Genomic DNA, 23,388 nt, shown 5'->3' on the forward strand with positions numbered 1-23,388 from the left:
TGACAGTGTAACATTTAGCAAAAGTATTTCAAAAGAGTTAAACCTGTATCCTGTTTTCTGGGTAACATTGAGAATATCACTATATATTGTTGCAACACCTCCTCCCCGACCAGTCTGACGGGGCTCATGCTTATAACAGTAGTTTGGTGGAGTAGACTCATTTAGACCAAAATAATCATTTGGTTTTAGCCAGGTTTCAGTCAAGCAGAGTACATCAAAACTATTTTCTGTGATCATTTCATTTACAATAACTGCTTTGGGTGTGAGTGATCTAATATTTATGAGCCCAAACTTTAAAAATTGTTTTTGTTCATTTACTTTACATTTTTCTGGTTTAATTACGATAAGATTTTTTCTAGATCCTACATTATATTTTGACCTCACTATTCGGGGAACAGACACAGTCTTAATAGTTTTTACAGCACAAGTACTTTTATCATTTAAGCGGGTGGAACAAAACTCATCATAATAGTTATTAGAGAATTGTCTTACTAGTCACATGGAGCGAAGTGTCCTGGAGATGTTGTCAGAGAGCAGCTCCGCTCCGATTCTGCTGGGGTGTAATCCATCAGCGCGAAACAGCCTAGGACGCTCCCAGAAAAGATTCCAGTTATTAACAAATAGCAGTTTCTGTTCTTTACACCATGACAACAACCATTCATTTAAAGCAAAAAGTCTACTGAACCTTTCGTGTCCTCGTCGATACGTGGGCAGTGGTCCTGACACGACGATCGTCGCCGCGGGCGTCGTGCTGCGAACCTTCTCGATCAGGCTGCTGAAGTCCCTCTTCAGCGTCTCCGTCTGCCGCAGCGTGGTGTCGTTAACCCCGGCGTGAAGCACGACCGCTCTGGGGCTCTCGTCGACCTTCAGGATCGCGGGTATCTGCGCAGAAACATCGAGAACACGAGCACCAGGCAAACAATGAGTGTGCACTTTACCTTCGGCTAACGTAGCACTTACGTGTCGGACGATGGAGTCTCCGATATAGTATAAAGTGCTCCGATATAAAGATAAAGTGCTGGATGATCTAATGAGTCCCTTGAAAGAGTAACAACTCCTTTAGGAATAGTGTCCATGATGATGGAGAATTCTTTGGGAGTTACTGGAAAATTACATAAGAATTTTTTGTGACTTAAAATAAGACCTTCCAAGTTAAAGAACTAGGAAACAACCAAAACAAATTTCCAAATGGAAGTACGGCTGAGAGGTGCTTAAAAATGAATGACCATGCAAATTATTGTTTAATAATTATAATAATAATAATAATAAAGACTGTATAAAAGGCTTTATCCTATCATTCGTTCTTTTGTCACGTGACGTGACAGCATTGGATAGATGAATTTACATGCTTCCTTACAAACAGGTGCCTAATCATTATTATTATCATCATCATTATTATAATTATTATTTACTCTTACAGATACTGCATTTCTGAGCTTACAGTTTATAAATGTACAAATTTCTGTCATAATGGTTATTTTCTATACACTGAATGTTGTAACAAAGTTAATAAAGAGTACTTATTAATGAACACATATGATTATGGTGGGTTTAATTTCCTTGATTTCTCTTCTTTGAACAACACTTTCAAAATTAATTGGATAAGACAGTGTTTGTGTAATCCAAACTCAATATGGATTTTTATCCCCAATGACTACTTTTCCAAATTAGGTGGTCTCCCTTTCCTATTGATCTGTATTTATAATATTGCTAGAATCCCTTACAATTTAACCAAATTTCATAAACAGGCATTACTTGCATGGTCATTCATTTTTAAGCACCTCTCAGCCGTACTTCATTTGGAAATTTGTTTTGGTTGTTTCCTAGTTCTTTAACTTGGAAGGTCTTATTTTAAGTCACAAAAAATTCTTATGTAAATGTAATTTTCCAGTAACTCCCAAAGAATTCTCCATCATCATGGACACTATTCCTAAAGGAGTTGTTACGCTTTCAAGGGACTCATTAGATCATCCAGCACTTTATCTTTATCTTTACACCCATTTGAAATCCCAGTAGGAAAACTATGCTTTTTGTTACATGAAAGTGAAAAAGTGATGTGACATTCAGCCAATATGGTGACCAATACTCAGAATTTGTGCTCTGCATTTAACCCATCCAAAGTGCACACACACAGCAGTGAACACACACACACTGTGAACACACACCCGGAGCAGTGTTCATCATTTATGCTGCGGCACCCGGCGAGCAGTTGGGGTTCAGTGCCTTGCTCAAGGGCACCTAAGTCGTGGTATAGCCAGACCAAGACTCGAACCCACAACCCTAGGGTTAGGAGTCAAACACTCTAACAACTAGGCCACGACTTTGTCCAGTATCCTTCATCACGTAACTATAAGATCAGATCGCTTTTTCAAAAGGAGCGTGTAACGACTCCATGTGGTGTCTTATTGGAGGAATGTGGTTGATCATATTGATGAGAAAAAAGTATGGACTCTGTCTTTGGAATATATAATAACTAACAAGGTTAGAGAAATCTCATTCAAATTGTTACACAGATTTTACCCAGCTAAAGTGTTTTTTAAAAGGTTTAAATCAGACATAGATACAAGCTGTTGTTTTTGTGGAGACCCTAATGAAACTGATATACATATCGTTTGGGATTGTCCTCACACACAGCTATTTTGGAATGAATTCTCTAATGTTATCTATCGCAGTGTGCTACAGGGTTTCTCTCTGCTTTTTAAGGATGTACTGTTTGGCTTCTTTAATATTCAAAAAGACAAAATTAATGTATATTTCATTATTAACCAATTATGACTTCTTGCTACAGGGTTTCTCTTTGCTTTTTAAGGATGTACTGTTTGGCTTCTTTAATATTCAAAAAGACACAATTTATGTATATTTCATTATTAACCAATTATGACTTCTTGCAAAATGTCATATTCACCGCAGTAAATTCACTCATCAAAATCCATTATATATTGTTTTTTTTTGTTTTTGTTTTTTTAAAAAGAGGTTCAACAGTATATCCAAACTATTTAATCTTCCAAAAATCTTAAGGCTGTCAAAAATGTTTAATCTTTTCAATGCTATTTAATCTTTTTAATATATTTTGTTAAAGTTTTCGATTAGTATTATTTATTTTTATGTTTACATACATCTGTAAATGGTGCTTTGCATATAATGCCACTTCTTTGTATGCAATATTGACATTACCTATCTGTACTTTTATCTTTCGTAAATTGGCATTAATCAAATAAAAAAAGAACTAATCAATTCTCTTTCCGGTGAACTAGAAAAAGGTGAACTAGAACCATATGCGACTGAACGAATCACTCCCAGAGACGACTCGTTCTTCCCGAGTCACATTAAAGATTCATTTAAAATGACCGAATCGTTCAAGAACGACCGTCACTAACTAGCATCAGACGAAAACACCAAAGTGAAACACACACGCTTGATATCCGTTTTTTTTTATTTTTGATATTAGCACAAATTTGAAAATCGGAAAACGAATTTTATCCGTTTTTTCATTTTCGTTTTGGAAACAGATTTTTAAAAAACAAGTCGTTTTTTTATTTTTCCATTTTTGGTTTCAATTAGAAAAACGAAAGAACGAATGATACACGGATTAGTGTGTGCTTTTCACTTTGATGTTTTCGTCTGATGCTCAGTTAGTGATGAGTCGTTCTTGAACGATTCGTTCAGTTTGAATGAACCTTTAATGTGACTCGGGAAGAAGAAGTCGTCTCGGGGAGTGATTTTTTTCAGTCGTGTATGCGCAAAATTCTATAGGTTCTGTACTGGAATTAGTCTAGTTCACCTGTTTCAGTCACTAGCTGTGTTTACATCGTAAATAGGACTAGAAGCTGATCGTAATAGGACTAGAAGCACAATCAGAATAAAAAAAAGTCACATGTAAATACGTCAATCGGATTGAATTGGCCCGATCCGACTAAAATTTAAATCAGACTGTAAGGGGTGGTTTATCCCTTTTGTAATCCGAGCGAGAGGACATGTAAACTAGATTCGTCAATCAGAATGAATTCATTCCGATGGAAGCAAAAATTGTTCATGTAAACGCACCTACTGCAGTCTGAGCCAGAAAGAGAATTGATTAGTTCTTTTTTTTATTATTATTTGATTAATGCCAAGGTACCAACGATATAAGTACAGAGAATTTCAATATTCCATACAAAGAAGTGGCATTACATGCAAAAGCACCATTTACAAACGTATGTAAACATAAAAATAAAAAAATACTAAACAAAAGCTTTAACAAAATAAATAAAAAAGATTAAACAGCCTTAAAAATATTAAACAGTTTTAATAGCCTTAAGATTTTTGGAAGATGAAATAGTTTGGATATACTGTTTAACCTCTTTTTTAAAAAAACAAAATATAAAGGATTTTGATGAGTGAATGTACTGTGGTGAATATGAAATTTTGCAAGAAGTAATAATAGGTTAATAATAAAATATTCCTTAATTTTGTCATTTTGAATATTAAAGAAGCCAAACAGTACATCCTTAAAAAGCAGAGATAACCTCTGTAGCACACTGCGATGGATAACATTAGAAAATTAAATCCAAAATAGCTGTGTATGAGAACAATCCCTAAAGATATGCATATCAGTTTCATTAGGGTCTCCACAAAAGCAACAGTTGTATCTATGTCAGATTTAAACCTTTTCAAAAACACTTTAGCTGGGTAAAATCTGTGTAACAATTTGAATGAGATTACTCTACGCTTGTTAGTTATTATGTATTCCGAAGACAGAGTCCATACTTTCCAATCAATGATCAACCACATTCTTCCAAAAAGATATCACATATGGAGTTGTTACACACTCCTTTTGAAAAAGTGATCTAATCTTAAAGTTACATGATGGAGGATGTGACAAAAAGCAGTTTTCCTACTGGGATTTCAAATGGGTCTAAAGATGAGTGCTGGATGATCTTACAGAGTCTCTTAAAAGCAGAACAGCTCCTTTAGGAATAGTGTCCATGACAATGGAGATTTCTTTGGGAGTTACCAGAAAAATAAATTTACATAAGAATTATTCATTAATTAAAATAAGACCTTCCGAGTTAAATAACTTAGAAGCAGCCAAAAAAATGATAATGATGATGATAATAATAATAATGACTATGTACCCGTTTGTAAGCACTAAACGAAAATAAGTACTAAATAACAAAATAAATTACTAGAGAAGGCTGACTATAATCAGCTTGCTTCCATTTAGTGAGAAAAGTCTTCTCTTCACCTGAATTAGAAAAAAAAATCTCTTCTGGTCTTCAGTGATGCAAGAACAATGTTTGAATGTACACACAATATCTGAGTGTGAGCAGAGCCAATTCAGAAAAGAACAATGTATCTTTAAAAGAGACGTCCAGTTTTGTGTGAGTGAAGGAAATCCACTTGCGAGTGGAGAGATTTGTGCTCACGCATTACATGGATCACGTAACATTATGCACCCTTGACATTTGTCATTAAGATCAACTTATAGAAACAGCCTAAAATTAACTATAAAGAAGAGAAGGAAAAAAAATCGTCCCTAGGCAGCTGCCTACACATGTCTGCCACAGCCAGATGCAGTTAGACATTTAATAAAAACATGGAGGGGAAGGGGGGCGACATAGACACACCCCTGGAGCTCTGAGAGTGTTTATAGAGCTGTGAGTTTAACACTTCATGACTGAGAGCAGAACAGAACACAATCTTCATCATCACACAAGACACAACAACAACAATGAACAACATCATCATCCTCATCTGGACTCTCACACTGTTTGCTCAAGGTTTGTGTAGTACAATTTTAACAAAGATTATACATACTTTGAAGTATAATATATATATATATATATATATATATATATATATATATATATATATATATATATATATATATATATATATATATATATATATGTATATATATATATATAAAATTACAGTTTTTCATTAATTTTCTTTTTTCTTTTTCAGAGTGTAGAGGACAGTACACTGTAACTCAGAGTCCATCATTAATAACAGCAGCTCAAGGACAAGACGTCAGAATAAATTGTAAAACCAGCAGTAGAGTGTGTGATGGTGATGACTTAGCCTGGTACTTACAGAAACCTGGAGAAGCTCCTAAACTCCTCATATATGATGCATCAACCCGTTACATTGGAACTCCTTCTAGATTCAGTGGCAGTGGATCTGGCAGTGATTTCACTCTGACCATCAGTGGAGTCCAGACTGAAGATACAGGAGATTATTACTGTCAGAGTCTACACTGTCCTAGTAGCTATGTGTTCACACAGTGATAAAGAGTCGTACAAAAACCTCCGTCAGTCAGAGTCACAGTGACTGCACTGATACAGCTGAGAGACACTGCAGCTGCTGAGGAGAGGATCACAAACAACACAATGACTAAAAAAGTAACACATTTTCACATTATTTCACATAACACATTATGGCATACGGATATTAAAATTAACTATTTATTTATTTATTTGTTTATTTACTAACATGAACATTTGAATATCAGATCCATCTGCTCTTGTCTGATCTGCATGAGGACTAAATGTCTGGAACAATGTGCTCTGGACAGAAAAGTCAAAGGTAATTATGACATTAATCACCTTTGTGATTAAACCTTTGTGTGTGTGTGTGTGTGTGTGTGTGTTTAATTAGTGGTAACACTTTATAATAACTTTCATTAATAAATATTTAACACATATTATATAATGTTTAGCTAATCATTACTTGATTATATTAACATATAGAAGTGAGTCAATGTGCTTGTTAATTTTAACTTAATTAGACATTTTAATCACTTCACAAATTATTTAATAGTTAATATATTCATTAACTCATAATCAGTCTGTAAAGGTCATATATTTGGTTTTGGTTTGTTGAGTAGACTTACTATTTGCACATCTTAAATCATTTATTAATTATTTGTCAATGTTTTTGCAATACCCAATCTAAAGTGGAAACTATTCATCATTTGTAAATGTTTATAAACATTTACAATTTTGTATATCTTTATTGGCACTGGACTTTATCTACTGTAACAATGTTTGTATAATATATATATATATATACATACAAACTTCTAAGAAAGAAAGGATTACAATAATCATTGCCTGTGCATCAGAAAAATAACATCTCTTTCAATTTTTCTACCCCATGACTAAACCCCAGCTGAATTCACTGTTTGTTTATCAGCAGAGGTCCACCAAATTTACTAAAATGTTCCTGCACACATGTAGCTGCTTCCCTGAGTTCAGCATGATATTCTCTCTCTTGGTTAAGTGGGCAAACTTTCTTTTTTCTAGCATTTCTTAATTTAGACATGTCAATTCTCATCCAAATCCATAACTGTGTTTGAGATCAGATTTGACTTTCTCCTCGTCAGTGTCAGGACAGATAATTCAAGATTTAATTGCAAGTGAAAGTTCCTTTATTAGGAAGCACAAGGCGATGTAACAATGACAGGTCAGGAAAGTCAAGGTACAGCTGGTCCTTGGCGGCACAGTCATACAATGGGCAGATCTCCGAACACAATCCAACGAGGAACACTGAGAAAGAATAGGATCCACTCCTAAGTGAGCAACTGGAACCCAGGAGAAGAATGCAGAACTGTGAACTGTGAAGGACACAGCGTGAGCAACAGAACAATCCGACACTGAACGAACACAGAGACAATGTATAGCAGTGCTGATGAGCCGCAGCTGCTATATCATGTCCACAATCTCTGAAATTCTCTTTCCTTGTCTTACATCACTGACTTAGTTTATAAACCATGTGATCTGAACAAGCAGGTCATGCCATGTGCTCCTCAGCATCCATCCCCTTCTTCAATTAAAAGCCCATTTTTGTGATCGCTGTAGCTTGTAGAAATTGATCTTGTGGCTATAGTGGCTGAACAAAATACAATTTTCATGCACAACATCTAAAAAAATTATCCATCATCCACAGCACTGCAGTCAAAAGCTGAATTTAAAAATGACACACAAAGACTCACAATGGATTCATAGATTGCAATAATCAGTGTCTGTGCAGCACCTGTACTGTTTACACCTGATATTAAGATGCCTTTTCATTGATCTTATCACAAGTGGACAAAAGCTAAATACAAGTGTAAACCGGTGTAAAATGTGTTGAGTTTGTCCACTTTTTACCTTTTCCAGAGGTAGTCTGGATTGTGCTTGTAGTGAAGACGCTCATGTGGTCGAATGCATATAAAACAAAACATGTAAAACAAATGTTTACCTATGATGTGATTGACCAAAACATCTTCCTGTAATGGCAGGTGTAAGCAGGGCCAAAAACTCAGATGATACCAGCAGAAACCTGGAGAAGCTCCTAAACTCATTCGTTATGAAGTCCAAAGAGATTCAAACACACTTCTAGATTCAGTGGCAGTGGATCCAGAACTGATTTCTCTCTCGCCATCAGAGTCCAGACTGAAGATACAGGAGATTATTACTGTCAGAGTGGACACTGGATCAGTAGTAGCTATGTGATAAAGAGTCGTACAAAAACCTCCGTCAGTCAGAGTCACAGTGACTGCACTGATACAGCTGAGAGACACTGCAGCTGCTGATGAGAGGATCACAAACAACACAATCCCACAGCATATCAAACATTTCAGAGACTATTTATTTATATGATAAAGTTAGGAAGCAGAGATTTAATAGTAGAAACAAGGAGAGAGTAGTCAAAACCAAGCAATGGTCAAAAACTAGTGATGGGACAATTGATACCGATGGTCCGACACAGTTTTTAAAGCACTATTGTAACACATTGTGCCGATGCTTGTATCAAAATAACAATACCATGTGATTGATGAAGTTTGAAGCTTAGAACGTCATAAAATATTAGAAGGTCAGGACAAATGGTTTGAAAAAATCGGCGCTTTGCCTGACTCTTGTTTCATTAAACTTTTGTTGTGTGTGTGTGTGTGTGTGTACTTATTTAGGATTCAGTAGAATAGTTTAGAATAACCTCAGCACCAGACAGAAACTGAATGCACGTCATACCTCTACTGAATTTTATCATGTTCTATAGCTGGGGTCTCACAGACCCCGAACAGCTCACCCAAAATATAATTGCTACTACTCACACAAATTCTTAATTATAATCACTATTTCATGTCAAATTCTTAATTATAGGCACAATTTCATGAAAGCCTCAAACAGTTCAGAAAGCCTTGGTTTCCCATCACTACACTGTAAATGATTTCTGTTGTTTACACAGTATTATACCGTTGATCTCAACAGTTTCTTGCTGTATAAGCTGTGTACAGTGTGTTACTGTAGATTTGGTTGTTTTCACAGTATTATATTGTATTCTCAACAGTTGAGTACTGTGTACACGGTTGACAGTATGTTACTGTAGAATTGCAATGCATTCTGGGAAATTATCAATTGCTGTAAATCAAAATACAGCAGTGCAAACTGACCGCGAAAAACACCACACAGAATTGTGCAGGTAAAACGGCTATTTCTACATAAAAAAAAACATTCAGGACTGAGTGCTATGCATTAACACTCTTAATTTCTGTCAGTGGGGGTTGCAAGAGAACGCATTTGAAAGAGTTTTTCCTGTAATGTCGGAAACATTGTGTCTTCTCTGCGACCTGGAAACGTGCTTCATCTGGTGAGTAATACATATTAATATTTTCATACATACAGACATTCTAGCTAATTCTAGCTAATATATTTAATGTTAGTTTAGAATAGCTGACCTTTATTTCGATATTCAAGGTTTATACCAGTGGTTTATACTCAACATTTTACTAGTGTATGTGTACAGTACTCTTTCAATGTAGTCTGCGACATGTTACTTTAAATTTAAATACAGTAATACGAAATGACCGCAAAAACAACCACAATCTGCCATTTTGTGAAGAACTCTTTCAGTTCTCTGAGCAACTTTGAGGGCGCCTTCGCCTCGCGACGCTGTCTGTAAAGTTCGCCGTAAATCTCTTGTAAGTGAAAAATCTTTATTTTTTTATGCAAACCTAAATGTCAGTAAAAGCGTTAATGTTAGTTTAGAAGAAGTGCCTGCGGCGTTGATGTTAATAGGGGTAACGTTAGTGAACATCGGTCCTGAGAGCGCACAGCCCTGAAGAGTTTTTCTTCAGCCCTAATCAAACACACCTGAACAAGATAATCAAGGTCTGAAGGGTTACTAAGCTACAGACAGGCGAGTTTTAATTAGGATTGGATCTGAGCTCTGCTCGCCACCCCGTTCTATATCATCATCTTCGGAACACATATTACGTTATTTTTGATTCAATCCGATGGCTCAGTGAGGGCTCTATAGGCAACGTCATTGAACTTCTTAAGATCCATAAAGGTATTAAAAACATATTTAAAACAGTTCATGTGAGTTCAGTGGTTCAATCTTAAAATTATAGAGCGACGATAAATCTTTTTGTGCGCCTAAAAAATACAATAACGACTTTTCAACAATATTTAGTGATGAGCGATTTCAAAACACTGCTTCAAATCTTTTGTTTCGAATCAGTTATTTGAATCGCGTGTCAAAATGCCAAACTGCTGAAATCACGTGAACTTGGCGCTCCGAATCACTGATTCGAAACAAAAGATTCAAGTTCAATGTTCAATGACGTTGCTGTCTATAGAGGCCTCACTGAGCCATCGGATTTAATCAAAAATATCTTAATCTGTGTTCCGGGTTTGAACGAAGGTCTTACGGGTGTAGAACGACATGAGGGTGAGTAATAAACCCTTTAACATCAGGCGAGAGGGATGTTATTAGGTTCATGAGACTCCATCTTGAAAAAAAAAGATCAGACGACTAGGGTCCAACAAATTTCACTTCATTCACACACTTTTGTTACAAATTCATTTCCACTAGTAACACCAACGGGCTTTTGCAAAAATGAATGTTTAGAGCTTATCCCTTATTGTGACATGACTTATTAGAGATGATGCTACATATTGTGATCACAAATCTTTTTATTTTTTTATATTTACAGGTTTCTTGTCAGGATAAATCTTGAAAATTCGAAATGCAGTTCTGAGTTCCAGGTGAGCAGAAAGAGCGGGAGGATTGTTGGGAGGAAAATCACAGCCTTAAACCCACAAGTTTCATCTTTCATCAGGGAGTTTGCACAATATGACTGGAAGAATCATTAAGGTAAGAGTAATAATAGGGGTGTGCAAAGGAGCCAATATCTGTAGTAATCTCAGAATTATTTGTTTGAATTTGTATTTAGAAAAATCTTAAAAATGGTGGAAAAGGCCAGAAATAACCAAATGTTTGTGGAAAAAATGAGAAGTCTGTTTTAAAATGTAATTCTGTTCCCTTCACAGTTTTCATTTAACAAATATGCTTTGTATAACTCACAGAATTTATATATTTATTTTAAATTCTAATTGTAACATTTCTTTAAACAAGTAAAACAATCCCTGATTTCTAAAAGACACACCGAAACAGCATACGGGTTATTTGATTTGCAGGTGTGCTGTGCTCATTTCATTCATGGAGTTTACACTCATTTGTGTTTCATAGGGCTGATTGAAATGGACAAAAATTATCTTGATAAAATGTTTCATATCAGTCATATCATATCAGTTTATATATTCATTAAATGTCTTTCCTGAGGTAAGTGTAAAATTGCTTGACATTATTGCTTTCTGTTTTGGCAACCAGATACATCACAATGTGAATTACTTTTTAACGGATTAGTTCACTTTCAACTGAAAATAAACACGGTCTGAGATATATTAATGAATATCCTGACGAATCCAAATGTTATAATGGCAGTGAGTGATACCAACGAGTATGAAGCTGATGAAACCGCTTCTATCCCATCATTTAAAGGTGTTGATAATGTGAGGTTTTTGATGATTAGTTGTATGTTTGGCCTCAACGATTGATTTGTGATTATCATTTCTAGCAGGATTATCAGAAGTGTGACTTTTTCCACATGGCACCAGCCCTCCTCACTTGGCCTTCATCCTCACCTTGTTGTGTAAGTTTGTATTTTACCTATAAATTTTTGCATGAATTGTTCACTGATTTTAATTACTAATTATAAATTAATTAGTCATGTTTAAAAACAGATTTTTATTGTTGCATTATGTCACAGTTATTTAAATTTTTTATTATAAATTGTTCTTTAGTCTTGTTTTTAAAACATATTTTAATGTTGTATTATATGCTATTATTATTACTAATGTATTGTTCTGTTTTTTTGTTTTTGTTTTATTATAAATTGTTAGTTAGTCTTGTTTTTAAAAAACATTTTATTGTTGTATAATATACTATTGTTACTAATGTATTGTTCTGTGATTTTAATGATTTATCATAAATTGTTAGTCTTAATTTGTTAGATTTTTGTCATTATTTTTTTTACTAATGTATTGTTTAAGATTTTTAAATAAACTGTTTTGTGCAATTAAAGCTTCAATTGTTCTTTTTCCTATTTCCCATCAGCAGTTGAAATAGCAGTTCTCTTACGAGAGCTCTCTCGTACTGCGTCTTAGCTAAGACGCTACGGGAAAAGTCTCTTTTCACGAAATACTGAAGCAAAAAAATTATCCTTAATTTTGTATTTTTGTAAAGCGCATTTGCAGCAGTACACAGCCATAGGCGAGACGGCTCGCTCGCTCACTGGCTTGTTCTGCGGCAACTGCACAGCCTATCGAGCGCAGGCTGATGCAACATCAGACCAATAAGGGCGCTTCGCGCCCTTCTTGCCACTTCCCGCCGAAACGGGTGTGGCCCAACCTATAAAAGGAGCTCGAAAAGGCTGACTCACCTGATTTTTCATCTCTTCAGCGAAGCTCACGCATCGCTGGATCACGAGGAAGCAAGCGCCGTCTGGAAGAGCACATCAGCAGGACGAGCCATCCTGAAGCCGCTGGCACCGCCGCCTTCCACTGCCGTTCCTGCTGCGCTATCCGGCGCCCATATCCTTTATAATCCTTGTTCTGTCATAATCTGTGTGTGTGTTCGCCCTGCGACGCACGTTCACAAAAGAGCTGCGTCTTTTTAAAGATGCCTTCGTGCGGCTCGTGCAGAACCCCGCTCAGCGAAGGAGATCGTCATGTCATCTGCGTCTCCTGCCTGGGTGAAGACCATGCAGCGCTCGCGCTCGCTGATGGAGGATGTCCTCATTGCGAGCTGATGCCTATGGTGACTCTGAGGACTCGCCTGGCATACTTCTCGAAGCCTGCATCATCCGCTGCGCCGCAGCGCCGTAAGAAGCGCCGCTCGCAGCGCCTACCAGAACCGCCTCCAGCTCGGCCGAGCTCGCCGGTTCCCTCCGCTTCGCCGGTCTCCCCTGCATCGCTTCCCGATGCTCAGTGTCCGCTGCTTGCCGACGCGTCATCGGAGGAAGTGGATCTCAGGCCCGCGTCGGAGGAAGAAGACACGTGCTCTCTGCTGGCTTCGGGCAGTGAGGGTTGGACGAGCTCCGTGGATCTCGCGCCAGCTGCTCAGAGGCCCAGCAGACGGGGGGATATCGATAAGGAGCTGATGCGTGTACTCTCGTTGGCCGCGGCGAGCCTCGGCCTCGAGTGGTCTGCACCAGCGCCCCCTTCACGTTCCCGGCTGGATGGTAGCTATCTTCCGGATGAGCGCTCTTCCTCAAGCTCAAAACACGCCCCTTTTCTTCCTGAGCTTCACGAAGAAGTGGCGAAGGCTTGGGACGCTCCATTCTCGGCGAGAATCCGCTCATCTGTTTCGCCAGCATTCTCCACACTGGACGGTGCTAAGAACAGAGGCTACCTGTCACTTCCGCCGGTGGAACAGGCTATAGCAGCGCACCTTTGCCCGCCCTCTGCTGGACGGCGGACTAAGGCGGCGTTGCCATCCAAAGCCTGCCGCATGACGTCATCGCTGCTCACGCGGATATTCTCTGCTGCTGGGCAGGCTGCGTCTGCGTTACACACCATGGCGACGCTACAGATTTTCCAGGGCGATCTTCTCCGCAAGCTGGATGAGATGGGACCTGAAGCGATCTGTCTCGCGGATCTGAGGAGTGCTTCGGATCTCTCCCTCCGCGCTGCTAAGTCCGCTGCACAGGCCATGGGACGGGTTATGGCTTCCGCTACGGTGGCTGAGAGGCATTTGTGGCTGACGCTTTCTGACATCAAGGAGTCTGAGCGCGCTGCGTTTCTTGACGCTCCGCTAACTCCTACCGGCCTCTTTGGATCTTCCGTCAACGAGTTTGTGGAGAGATTCGCCGAGGACCAGAAAGCTTCACAGGCGTTCAAGCACTTCTTGCCGAAGCGCTCCAGTTCTGCAGCTAGCCGCTCTAGACCGGCCCCACAGAGCTCTCAGTCACGCCCACCGCCTCCTGCTGCGCCATCACGACAGCGTCAGCAACGCAGCTCGGGACCCCGTTCTCGCTCTTCGAGCCGTCGCCCCGCGCCGCGGGAGCCGCGGCAGAGGATTGCGGTGAAGCCAGAAGCCCCGAAAGCATCCTAGCACTGCTGGGAAAGCGCCGGTGTTCGAGTTCCGCTGCGGCCGAGCTCTCACCCAAGCGCGCCGCTGTTGCAGTTCCAAGAGTTGCGACTGCCTCAGTGTTTTCTGCAATGAGCAAGCCTGCACGAATGCCCGCTTGCCTGCACACAAAAGCCGTTATCACGGCTACCCAGATGTTTCACAAAAACAGCGTTTTTTCTGGTGTCCCGGCCACGGCCGATGGTGCTATAAATGTTGTGACGATGCCCACTCCTCAGTGCCCATCTCCACATGTAAGCACAGCCCTACACACAGGGCCTGCGCTCATAACGTCGACTCAAGTCGGTCGCGCACACTACATAGTAAACGTGCCCACCCCTCAGTGCCCACAATTACTATGTCACACGCGTCATGCGGTTTCTGTAAAAACGAAACCCGTGCACGCTCGTCCGGCCACGGCCGATGGTGCTTTAAATGCAGTGACGATGCCCACTACCCAGTGCCCATCCCCACATGTAAGCACAGCCCTGCACACAGGGCGGGCGCACATAAGATCGACACAGATCGGTCGAGCGCGCCGCATAGTAAACGTGCCCACTTCCCAGTGCCCACATACACTATGTCACTTACGGCGCAGGGCTTCTGTAAAAACGAGGCCCGTGCACGTACATTCTGCACAGGCAGACGGCGAGTTGGAAGTGGTAAAAGTGCACACATGCAACCCACGGTTACTCGCAGATATATTGAGTCCCACGGGACCCGCTCAGCCTCCCTCCAGTCGGTTAAGCGCCGGAACGAGGTCGAGGATGAGCGATCTGCCCGCTGTGATCAGCGCGCTCCCCGCCTCAGATGCGCAGCACACTCGAGCGCCGCCGTTGCCCAGTCAACGGAGCGCGTGTCACATCCAGCCCTTAGCCATTCATGCGAATGCATGGTCAGCGCTTCCAGGGGTTTCGGATTGGGTGCTAGGCATTATAAAGAGAGGCTACTCGCTACAGTTTTCTCGACGCCCACCGCGCTTCTCAGCGCGCGTCGAAACTACGGTCAAAACAGAAGTAGCACACATACTTCGGGCCGAAATATCGAAACTGTTGAGCAAAGGGGCTGTAGAGCCTGTGTCTCAAGCTCAAAGCGAGGGGGGGCTGTACAGCAGATACTTTCTGGTGCCCAAGAGAGACGGGGGTCTCAGGCCCATACTGGATCTAAGGCAGCTGAACAAGGCATTGATGAAACGCAGTTTCAAAATGCTCACGACCAGGAAGCTCCTCGCGCAGATTCGCGGAGGGGACTGGTTTATGTCAATAGATCTGAAGGACGCGTATTTTCAAATACAGATAGCGTCAAACCACAGGCGGTTTTTGAGATTCGCCTTCGAGGGCCAGGCATACCAGTTTGCAGTCCTGCCATTCGGCTTGTCCGTAGCTCCTCGTACGTTTACGAGGTGCATGGATGCAGCGCTCGCTCCTCTCAGACTCAGAGGCATGCGAGTGCTGAATTATTTGGACGACTGGCTAGTTCTGGCCCAACCACAGGGCTGTTTTACTCGATCACCTCGAGAAGCTCGGCCTCAGTGTCAATTGGGCGAAGAGTTCGCTGAACCCCAGTCAGACGATCCTGTTTCTGGGTATAGTTCTGGACTCGTGTTCCATGACGGCGCGACTGTCACCACAGCGCACGATGGGCATTCAGCGCGCAGCGAGTTCTTTCCGCTGCGGCGCGACTGTGTCGCTCAAACACTGTCAAAGGATGCTGGGTCTCATGGCCTCAGCATCTCCGGTTCTGCGGCTGGGCCTGCTCCGCATGCGCCCCCTGCAGTTCTGGCTGAAGGCTCGGGTGCCGCGCAGAGCGTGGGCGTCTGGCCGGCTGCATTTCAAGGTCGATCAGAGCTGCGTTGCGGCTCTAGCACCTTGGACAGCGAACGGCTGGTACCGATCAGGTGTAAGCCTGGGGACTTCCCCGAGTGTGAAAATGGTGTCGACGGACGCCTCCACTTCGGGATGGGGAGCGCTGCTCGAAGGCAGACCGTCCTTTGGCCTATGGTCAGAACGGGAAAAGCTCCATCATATCAACTGCCTGGAAATGCTGGCAGTGGAGAATGCGCTGACGCGCTTTTGTCCCCATATCATGTTCGGACAACATGTCCGTGGTGTCCTACATAAATCGCCAGGGCGGTCTCGGGTCCCGAAACCTGTACAGGCTGACGGAACGCCTCCTGATTTGGGCTCAGCGCAACGTGCGCTCGCTGAGAGCGGTGCATGTGCCTGGACTGCAGAATCTGGGTCCAGACAGGCTGTCCAGAGGCAATGTCCCTACGGGCGAATGGTCTCTACACCCGCAAACAGTTCGGCTGTTGTGGGAGAGATTTGGCAAGGCGGAGGTGGACCTCTTTGCGTCCCACGAAAACGCTCACTGCCCCGCATTCTTTTCCAAGAACGAAAGCGCGCTGTCACGGAAATGGCCGTGCTGCCCGCTTTATGCGTTCCCTCCCGTCTCCCTCCTTCCGCAGGTGGTAGAACGGGTGAGAGAAACGAGATGTTCAATACTGCTTGTGGCACCTCTTTGGAAGAACCAACCATGGTTCCCAGATTTGACGCAATTAGCAGATGTCGCCCCATGGCCGGTACCGTTGAGGAGAGATCTCCTCTCGCAGGCCAGGGGCTCGATTTGGCACCCTCAACCGGAGTTGTGGTCCCTCCATGTATGGGCACTCAACGGTTACCCGCTGATCTCGCAGTGGGAGTGCTAAATACCATCACTCAGGCTAGAGCTCCGTCGACACGACGTCTGTATGCCTCGAAGTGGTCGGTGTTCTCCAGCTGGTGCACAGCTCGAGGTTATTCACCCCTTAGTTGTGAGGTGACGGAGGTCCTCTCCTTCCTACAGGAGCTGTTGGATAAGGGCAGAGCCCCATCCACGCTCAAAGTTTATGTGGCGGCCATCGCGGCGTTTTCTGAAACGGCGTCCGGTCAGTCAATAGGAAGGAACGATTTAGTCATCCGGTTCCTCAGAGGAGCTAGGAGGCTGAATCCTCCCAGGCCTCCGTCAGTCCCTATGTGGGACCTCGCGGCGGTTTTGGAGGCCTTGAAGGGTCCCCCTTTCGAGCCTATCCAATCGGTTAGCCTTCAGCATCTGTCGTTCAAGACAGTATTCTTGTTGGCTCTCGCTTCTGTGAAGCGTGTGGGTGATTTGCACGCGCTCTCGGTGAGCCAGTCGTGCTTGGAGTTTGGGCCCAATGACTCAAGGGTCATACTCAAACCTAGGCACGGTTATGTGCCGAAATCCCTCAACACACCGTTTCGGGCTCAGGTTATTGCCCTGTCCGCCCTGCCGGTGTCAGGGGAGGATGGAGACTCGAGTCTTCTTTGCCCTGTCAGGGTTTTAAGAGCTTATGTGTCTCGCTCTGCTGCCTTTAGGCAGACGGAGCAGCTATTTGTCTCATTCGGTGGACGTTCCAAAGGAATGGCTGTTTCGAGACAGACTCTATCCAGATGGATAGTTGACGCCATAGCGTTAGCTTACGCTTCCAGGGGCCTTCAGTGCCCGTTGGGCGTCAGAGCACACTCCACAAGAGGCGTCGCCTCATCGTGGGCGTGGTCTACTGGGATCTCCTTGCAGGATATATGTATGGCGGCGGGTTGGACCTCGCCGTCTACATTTATCAGGTTCTATAACCTGGAGGTTCCCGCCTTGCAAGCAAGGCTGCTGTCGGTATAGAAGAATCAGGGCCCTGAGGGGAATTCTGAATTCATGAGCGCTAGACGCTGCCGACTGTTATATGGGCAGTATTGCGTAAGACCCGCATTGCCACATTGGTCAGGCCTTGCCTCGGCTGTGTGATGTCATATTGCTGCATCTATGGATGCTGCTAGATATGGGACGGAGGGTTTTTTCCCCCTTTTTCTGTCCCTCAGGTGATTGTGCACTGTATATCCTGGGCGTTGCTTCAGGTTTATCGGTGTGTGATCCCTGCGCGCACGGCGTTTTACATCGGGTTCCCGTAGCGTCTTAGCTAAGACGCAGTACGAGAGAGCTCTCGTAAGAGAACGTACTCGGTTACTAAACGTAACCTCGGTTCTCTCTAGAAGAGCGAACGAGTACTGCGTTCTCTGCCGTGCGTACGATTCACTCTGGTTCGCTTCGGCGATGAAATAAATCAGGTGAGTCAGCCTTTTCGAGCTCCTTTTATAGGTTGGGCCACACCCGTTTCGGCGGGAAGTGGCAAGAAGGGCGCGAAGCGCCCTTATTGGTCTGATGTTGCATCAGCCTGCGCTCGATAGGCTGTGCAGTTGCCGCAGAACAAGCCAGTGAGCGAGCGAGCCGTCTCGCCTATGGCTGTGTACTGCTGCAAATGCGCTTTACAAAAATACAAAATTAAGGATAATTTTTTTGCTTCAGTATTTCGTGAAAAGAGACTTTTCCCGTAGCGTCTTAGCTAAGACGCAGTACTCGTTCGCTCTTCTAGAGAGAACCGAGGTTACGTTTAGTAACCGAGTACGTTTTACAGGTTTTCTACAAATTCTAAACGTTATACAGTAGCACTATAAAAAAATTAAAATAACATTTCATAACTGTATAATACTATACAGTATTATTAAAAATCAACAGTATAATACTGTACTTTGAAATGGGAAAAAAATACAGTAAAATGCTGTATTCAATATTACAGTAAGCTAAACACTACTGTAGTTAGTATTACAGTAATTGTACTGTTGAATGAAATACAGCATCTACTGGATAATTGTTGCCAGTAAGTTACTGCTAATTTGACAATACATTTTTTACAGTGTATCAAAAACAAGGCAACCAGGCAGAGAAGCAAACAGAATGCAGGGGTTAAGATCAGAATAAGGTCAGAATCTAAAGATTACAAAATCCAGAGTCATAAAACAAAGAGTGTAGAGTGTGAAACAAGCAACACTTCACACTGAAACAGTCAGGGTTTAAACAGGCCGGTCTATTCTAATTAGGTCAGGTCTAATTAGAATAAACACCTCAGAAGAATCGCATCAGAGTTCAGGTGATTGTCTGGTGGAGTTAAAAAGTGACAAACTCTGTGACAATACCAAGAAAACATATAATACAGTTTTACTGTATATTATTAGATTTCACATTGTCTAGAAGAACAAATAAATGTGTGGTGCTTGTTCATGCAAAACTTGCCATCACAATGTAAACAATTTTCCAATATTTCCCTTCTCTTTATAATATTTTGATGTCTGTATTTGACTGGAGCTCTGAGGGACATTATTATAACAGACTCACTGACTCATGATCAAGTCAAGCCAGTAAATTGTCTGGCTCATCTGATTCTCTCATCTGATTTTCATGATGAATCATTCACAGATCAACAGTTGATTCAATCATTCAGAAGGTCAGTATGACTGCTGAGAGTCTCAGTGTGAACAAACCTCATCTCTCCATCAGTCCAACACAACTGACTCATATCAGAGAATAAAGAGTCAAACAGTCAAACTCATATTTGAGTGATTGTGTTCCTCTCAGAATAGAGCAGCTCCGTCAGCAGATGTTCAGCGTCCTCACAGGAGCTTCATGATACAGTAAAACTACACAGAGTCAACACACAGAGAACCAACAGTGATCTGTTTCAGTGTTTGAGCTTCACCATTTGATTACACAGTCTTGTGTCAGAATTTCTTCTGCATGGGGTTTTCATGATTCACTGATTGATTTTCAATTAAAAAATATGAGCTTGGGTTCTAGGGCCTCATTTATAAAGACGGTCATAAAATGTTCAGACATTTTGAGTAATTTATAAGACCAAAAAACATTTGCTCAAAAATGCACACAATTTTTTTTTTTTTTCTAAATGCATCACTCTTTATAAATCTCAGTTAATCTTAAATACAAGCACAAAGTGACTGTATCAAATATATCAGCCTACAGAACGGCCACAAATATCACTTTATGGTTCAGAAGAAGTTCAGCACTCATAACCATGAACAAGAAAATCCAAATGTGTTCATATTCATGAAATCATTAATACCTGTGATCTAATAATATATTATTATATATATATTATATGTAATATAAAGGATAATATTAATGAATATTGTGATTGTCTGTCTTTACCTTATTATTATTATTATAATTACTATTATTATTTAATCTTTACAGTTTTATAAAAAATGTTGAACTATTTTAATGTTATATGATATACAAAGTTTGTACTAATGCTCTTTTATACAGATACAAATATTTTCACACCATTACGCATCATTTGTCTTTGAAAATCCCAATTCTAAGATCTGAACAATTAGTCAGAGTCAGAGACGCTTTATTATGGTTTCAGCTCGTACAGAGTGAAAGGAAACAGCATTTCTTCAGGACCAAGGTGCTACACGACAACGTTAACTACAAAACTCAAATTGTACTGTGCAAAACACTATACATAATTAAAATATCTATTAACATAATACTAAAACTGTAAGTAAAGTAAAAAGTTGAACATAAAACAAAATACAGACTACATAAAGTGCATGTGTGCATTCCTTGAATGAAACAGTGCAACAACCTGGGACATTACAATATATATACTGTACATATACATACACACACACACACACACACACACACACACACATATATATATATATATATATATATATATATATATATATATATATATATATATATATATATACAAACATACATATTTTTGTACATGGAACAGGTCACAATATTAATTGACAAGGCACAATATTGAGGTTGATTTATGCAAATGTGCGGACGTGCAAAGTATGCAAGTTGGGTTTCAAGTGTTTGTGATTCAGGTATTCTAGAAGGGGTGTATATGTGTGAGTGTAGTTGTCAGGTCAGTTAACGTGGAGTTGAGGAGTCTGATGACTCGAGGGAAGAAACTGTCCCGTAATCTGACCGTGAGGGTCCGAATGCTTCTGTACCTTCTATCGGTTGGCAGGAGGGTGAAGAGCTGGTTTGAGGGGTGTGTGGGGTCGCTAGTAATCGTGATGGCTTTCCGAATGCAATGTGTGGTGTAAACGTCTGTGAGGGGAAATAGACTCCAATGATCTTTTCAGCTGTCCTCGCGATCCGCTGCATGTGATCTCCTAAAGTCTACTACCATCTCTTTAGTTTTGTCCACATTCAGGGATAGTTTGTTAACTTTACACCAGTCCACTAGCTGATGCATCTCCTCTCTGTACAAGACCCACCACGGTCATGTCATCAGTAAACTTGATGACGGGGTTTGAGCTGGGCATTGCTGCATAGTCGTGTGTCAGCAAAGTGAACTGAAGTTAAATGTTGAGCTGAAGTCTATGAACAGCATTCTGACATATGTGTCTTTTTTATCCAGGTGAGTGAGAGCTAGATGTGGAGTGATTGTGATGGTATCGTCTGTTGAGAGTTTTGGGCGGTATGCACACTGTAGTGGGTCCTGTACGGGGGTCAGCAGGTTCTTGATGTGCTTCATGATGAGCCTCTCAAATTACTTCACGAGGATGGGAGTGAGTGCTTATATTCATCATAAACTATTCAAAATGTTATTGTTTTATAGAACATGAACATGCAAAAGGAAATTAATCTGCATTCTGAGACTCACAGCTGTCTGTTCTGTGTACGTAGAGCATTTACATACAGAGACACTTTGCATGAGAGTGTTTATAGAGCTGTGAGTTTAACACTTCATGACTGAGAGCAGAACAGAACACAATCTTCATCATCACACAAGACACAACAACAACAATGAACAACATCATCATCCTCATCTGGACTCTGACTCTCAGCATTCAGGGTAAATATTTTATAATAATTAATACACAAACTATACTACAACATCTCATATAGTATGATATATTAAAATGTTAATATATGATCAAAAATATTCACTAAACAGCTAAAATGTCTTATTTCAGAGATCTGGGGACAAAGGACAGTGACTCAGAATCCAGAAATGAAATCCATCAATCAAGGAGAAACTTTTACAATCAACTGTAAAACAAGTCAGACACTTTCTAGCTGCTATAACTGTGTGTCTTGGTATCAGAAGAAACCTGGAGAAGCTCCTAAACTCCTCATTTATTACATAAGAAGCCTCCAGTCAGGAACTCCATCTAGATTCAGTGGCAGTGGATCAAACTATGGAAGTGATTTCTCTCTGACCATCAGTGGAGTCCAGACTGAAGATACAGGAGATTATTACTGTCAGGTGTATAACAATGATGGTGTGTTCACACAGTGATACAGAGTCGTACAAAAACCTCCGTCAGTCAGAGTCACAGTGACTGCACTGATACAGCTGAGAGACACTGCAGCTGATGATGAGAGGATCACAAACAACATATAGATTATAGCAAAATTACTAAATGTTAGTAACACACTCAGGCCTGCTGTGGGACTCACAAGACAGCACTGTATAAACTATTCATACAATGAAAATTATGTATTTTTTTATTATTAAAATGACAAACCTGATTCCAAAAAAGTTGGGACACTGTACACATTGTGAATAAAAACCGAATGCAATGATGTGGAAGTTTCAAATTTCAATATTTTATTCAGAATACAACATAGATGACATATTAATGTTTAAACTGAGAAAATCTATAATTTTAAGGTAAAAATTAGTTGATTTTAAATTTCATGACATCAACACATCTCAAAAAAGTTGGGACAAGGCCATGTTTACCACTGTGTGGCATCCCCTCTTCTTTTTATAAGAGTCTGCAAACGTCTGGGGACTGAGGAGACAAGTTGCTCAAGTTCAGGAATAGGAATGTTGTCCCATTCTTGTTTTATACAGTCTTCTAGTTGCTCAACTGTCTTAGGTCTTCTTTGTCACATCTTCCTCTTTATGACGTGCCAAATGTTTTCTATGGGTGAAAGATCTGGACTGCAGGCAGGCCATTTCAGTACCCGGATCCTTCTTCTACGCAGCCATGATGTTGTAATTGATGCAGTATGTGGTCTGGCATTGTCATGTTGGAAAATGCAAGGTCTTCCCTGAAAGAGACG

At 41.1% G+C, this 23,388-nt stretch overlaps 3 gene segments (V, D, J or C); all 3 read left to right on the plus strand.

The window, feature by feature from the left end:
- Positions 1 to 23,388, plus strand: part of LOC132125477 (Ig kappa chain V-III region PC 2485/PC 4039-like) — a 370,198-nt gene that overhangs the window by 93,125 nt on the left and 253,685 nt on the right.
- LOC132124985 (immunoglobulin kappa variable 3-15-like) lies at positions 5,647 to 6,320 on the plus strand. The segment is given in 2 exon segments: positions 5,647 to 5,759; positions 5,947 to 6,320. Coding segments are annotated over 2 exon segments (372 nt in total).
- LOC132125474 (immunoglobulin kappa variable 3-15-like) lies at positions 21,893 to 23,201 on the plus strand. The segment is given in 2 exon segments: positions 21,893 to 22,168; positions 22,290 to 23,201. Coding segments are annotated over 2 exon segments (375 nt in total).

This window comes from Carassius carassius, chromosome 43, assembly GCF_963082965.1.
Source record: "Carassius carassius chromosome 43, fCarCar2.1, whole genome shotgun sequence".
Taxonomy (NCBI): Eukaryota; Metazoa; Chordata; class Actinopteri; order Cypriniformes; family Cyprinidae; genus Carassius; species Carassius carassius.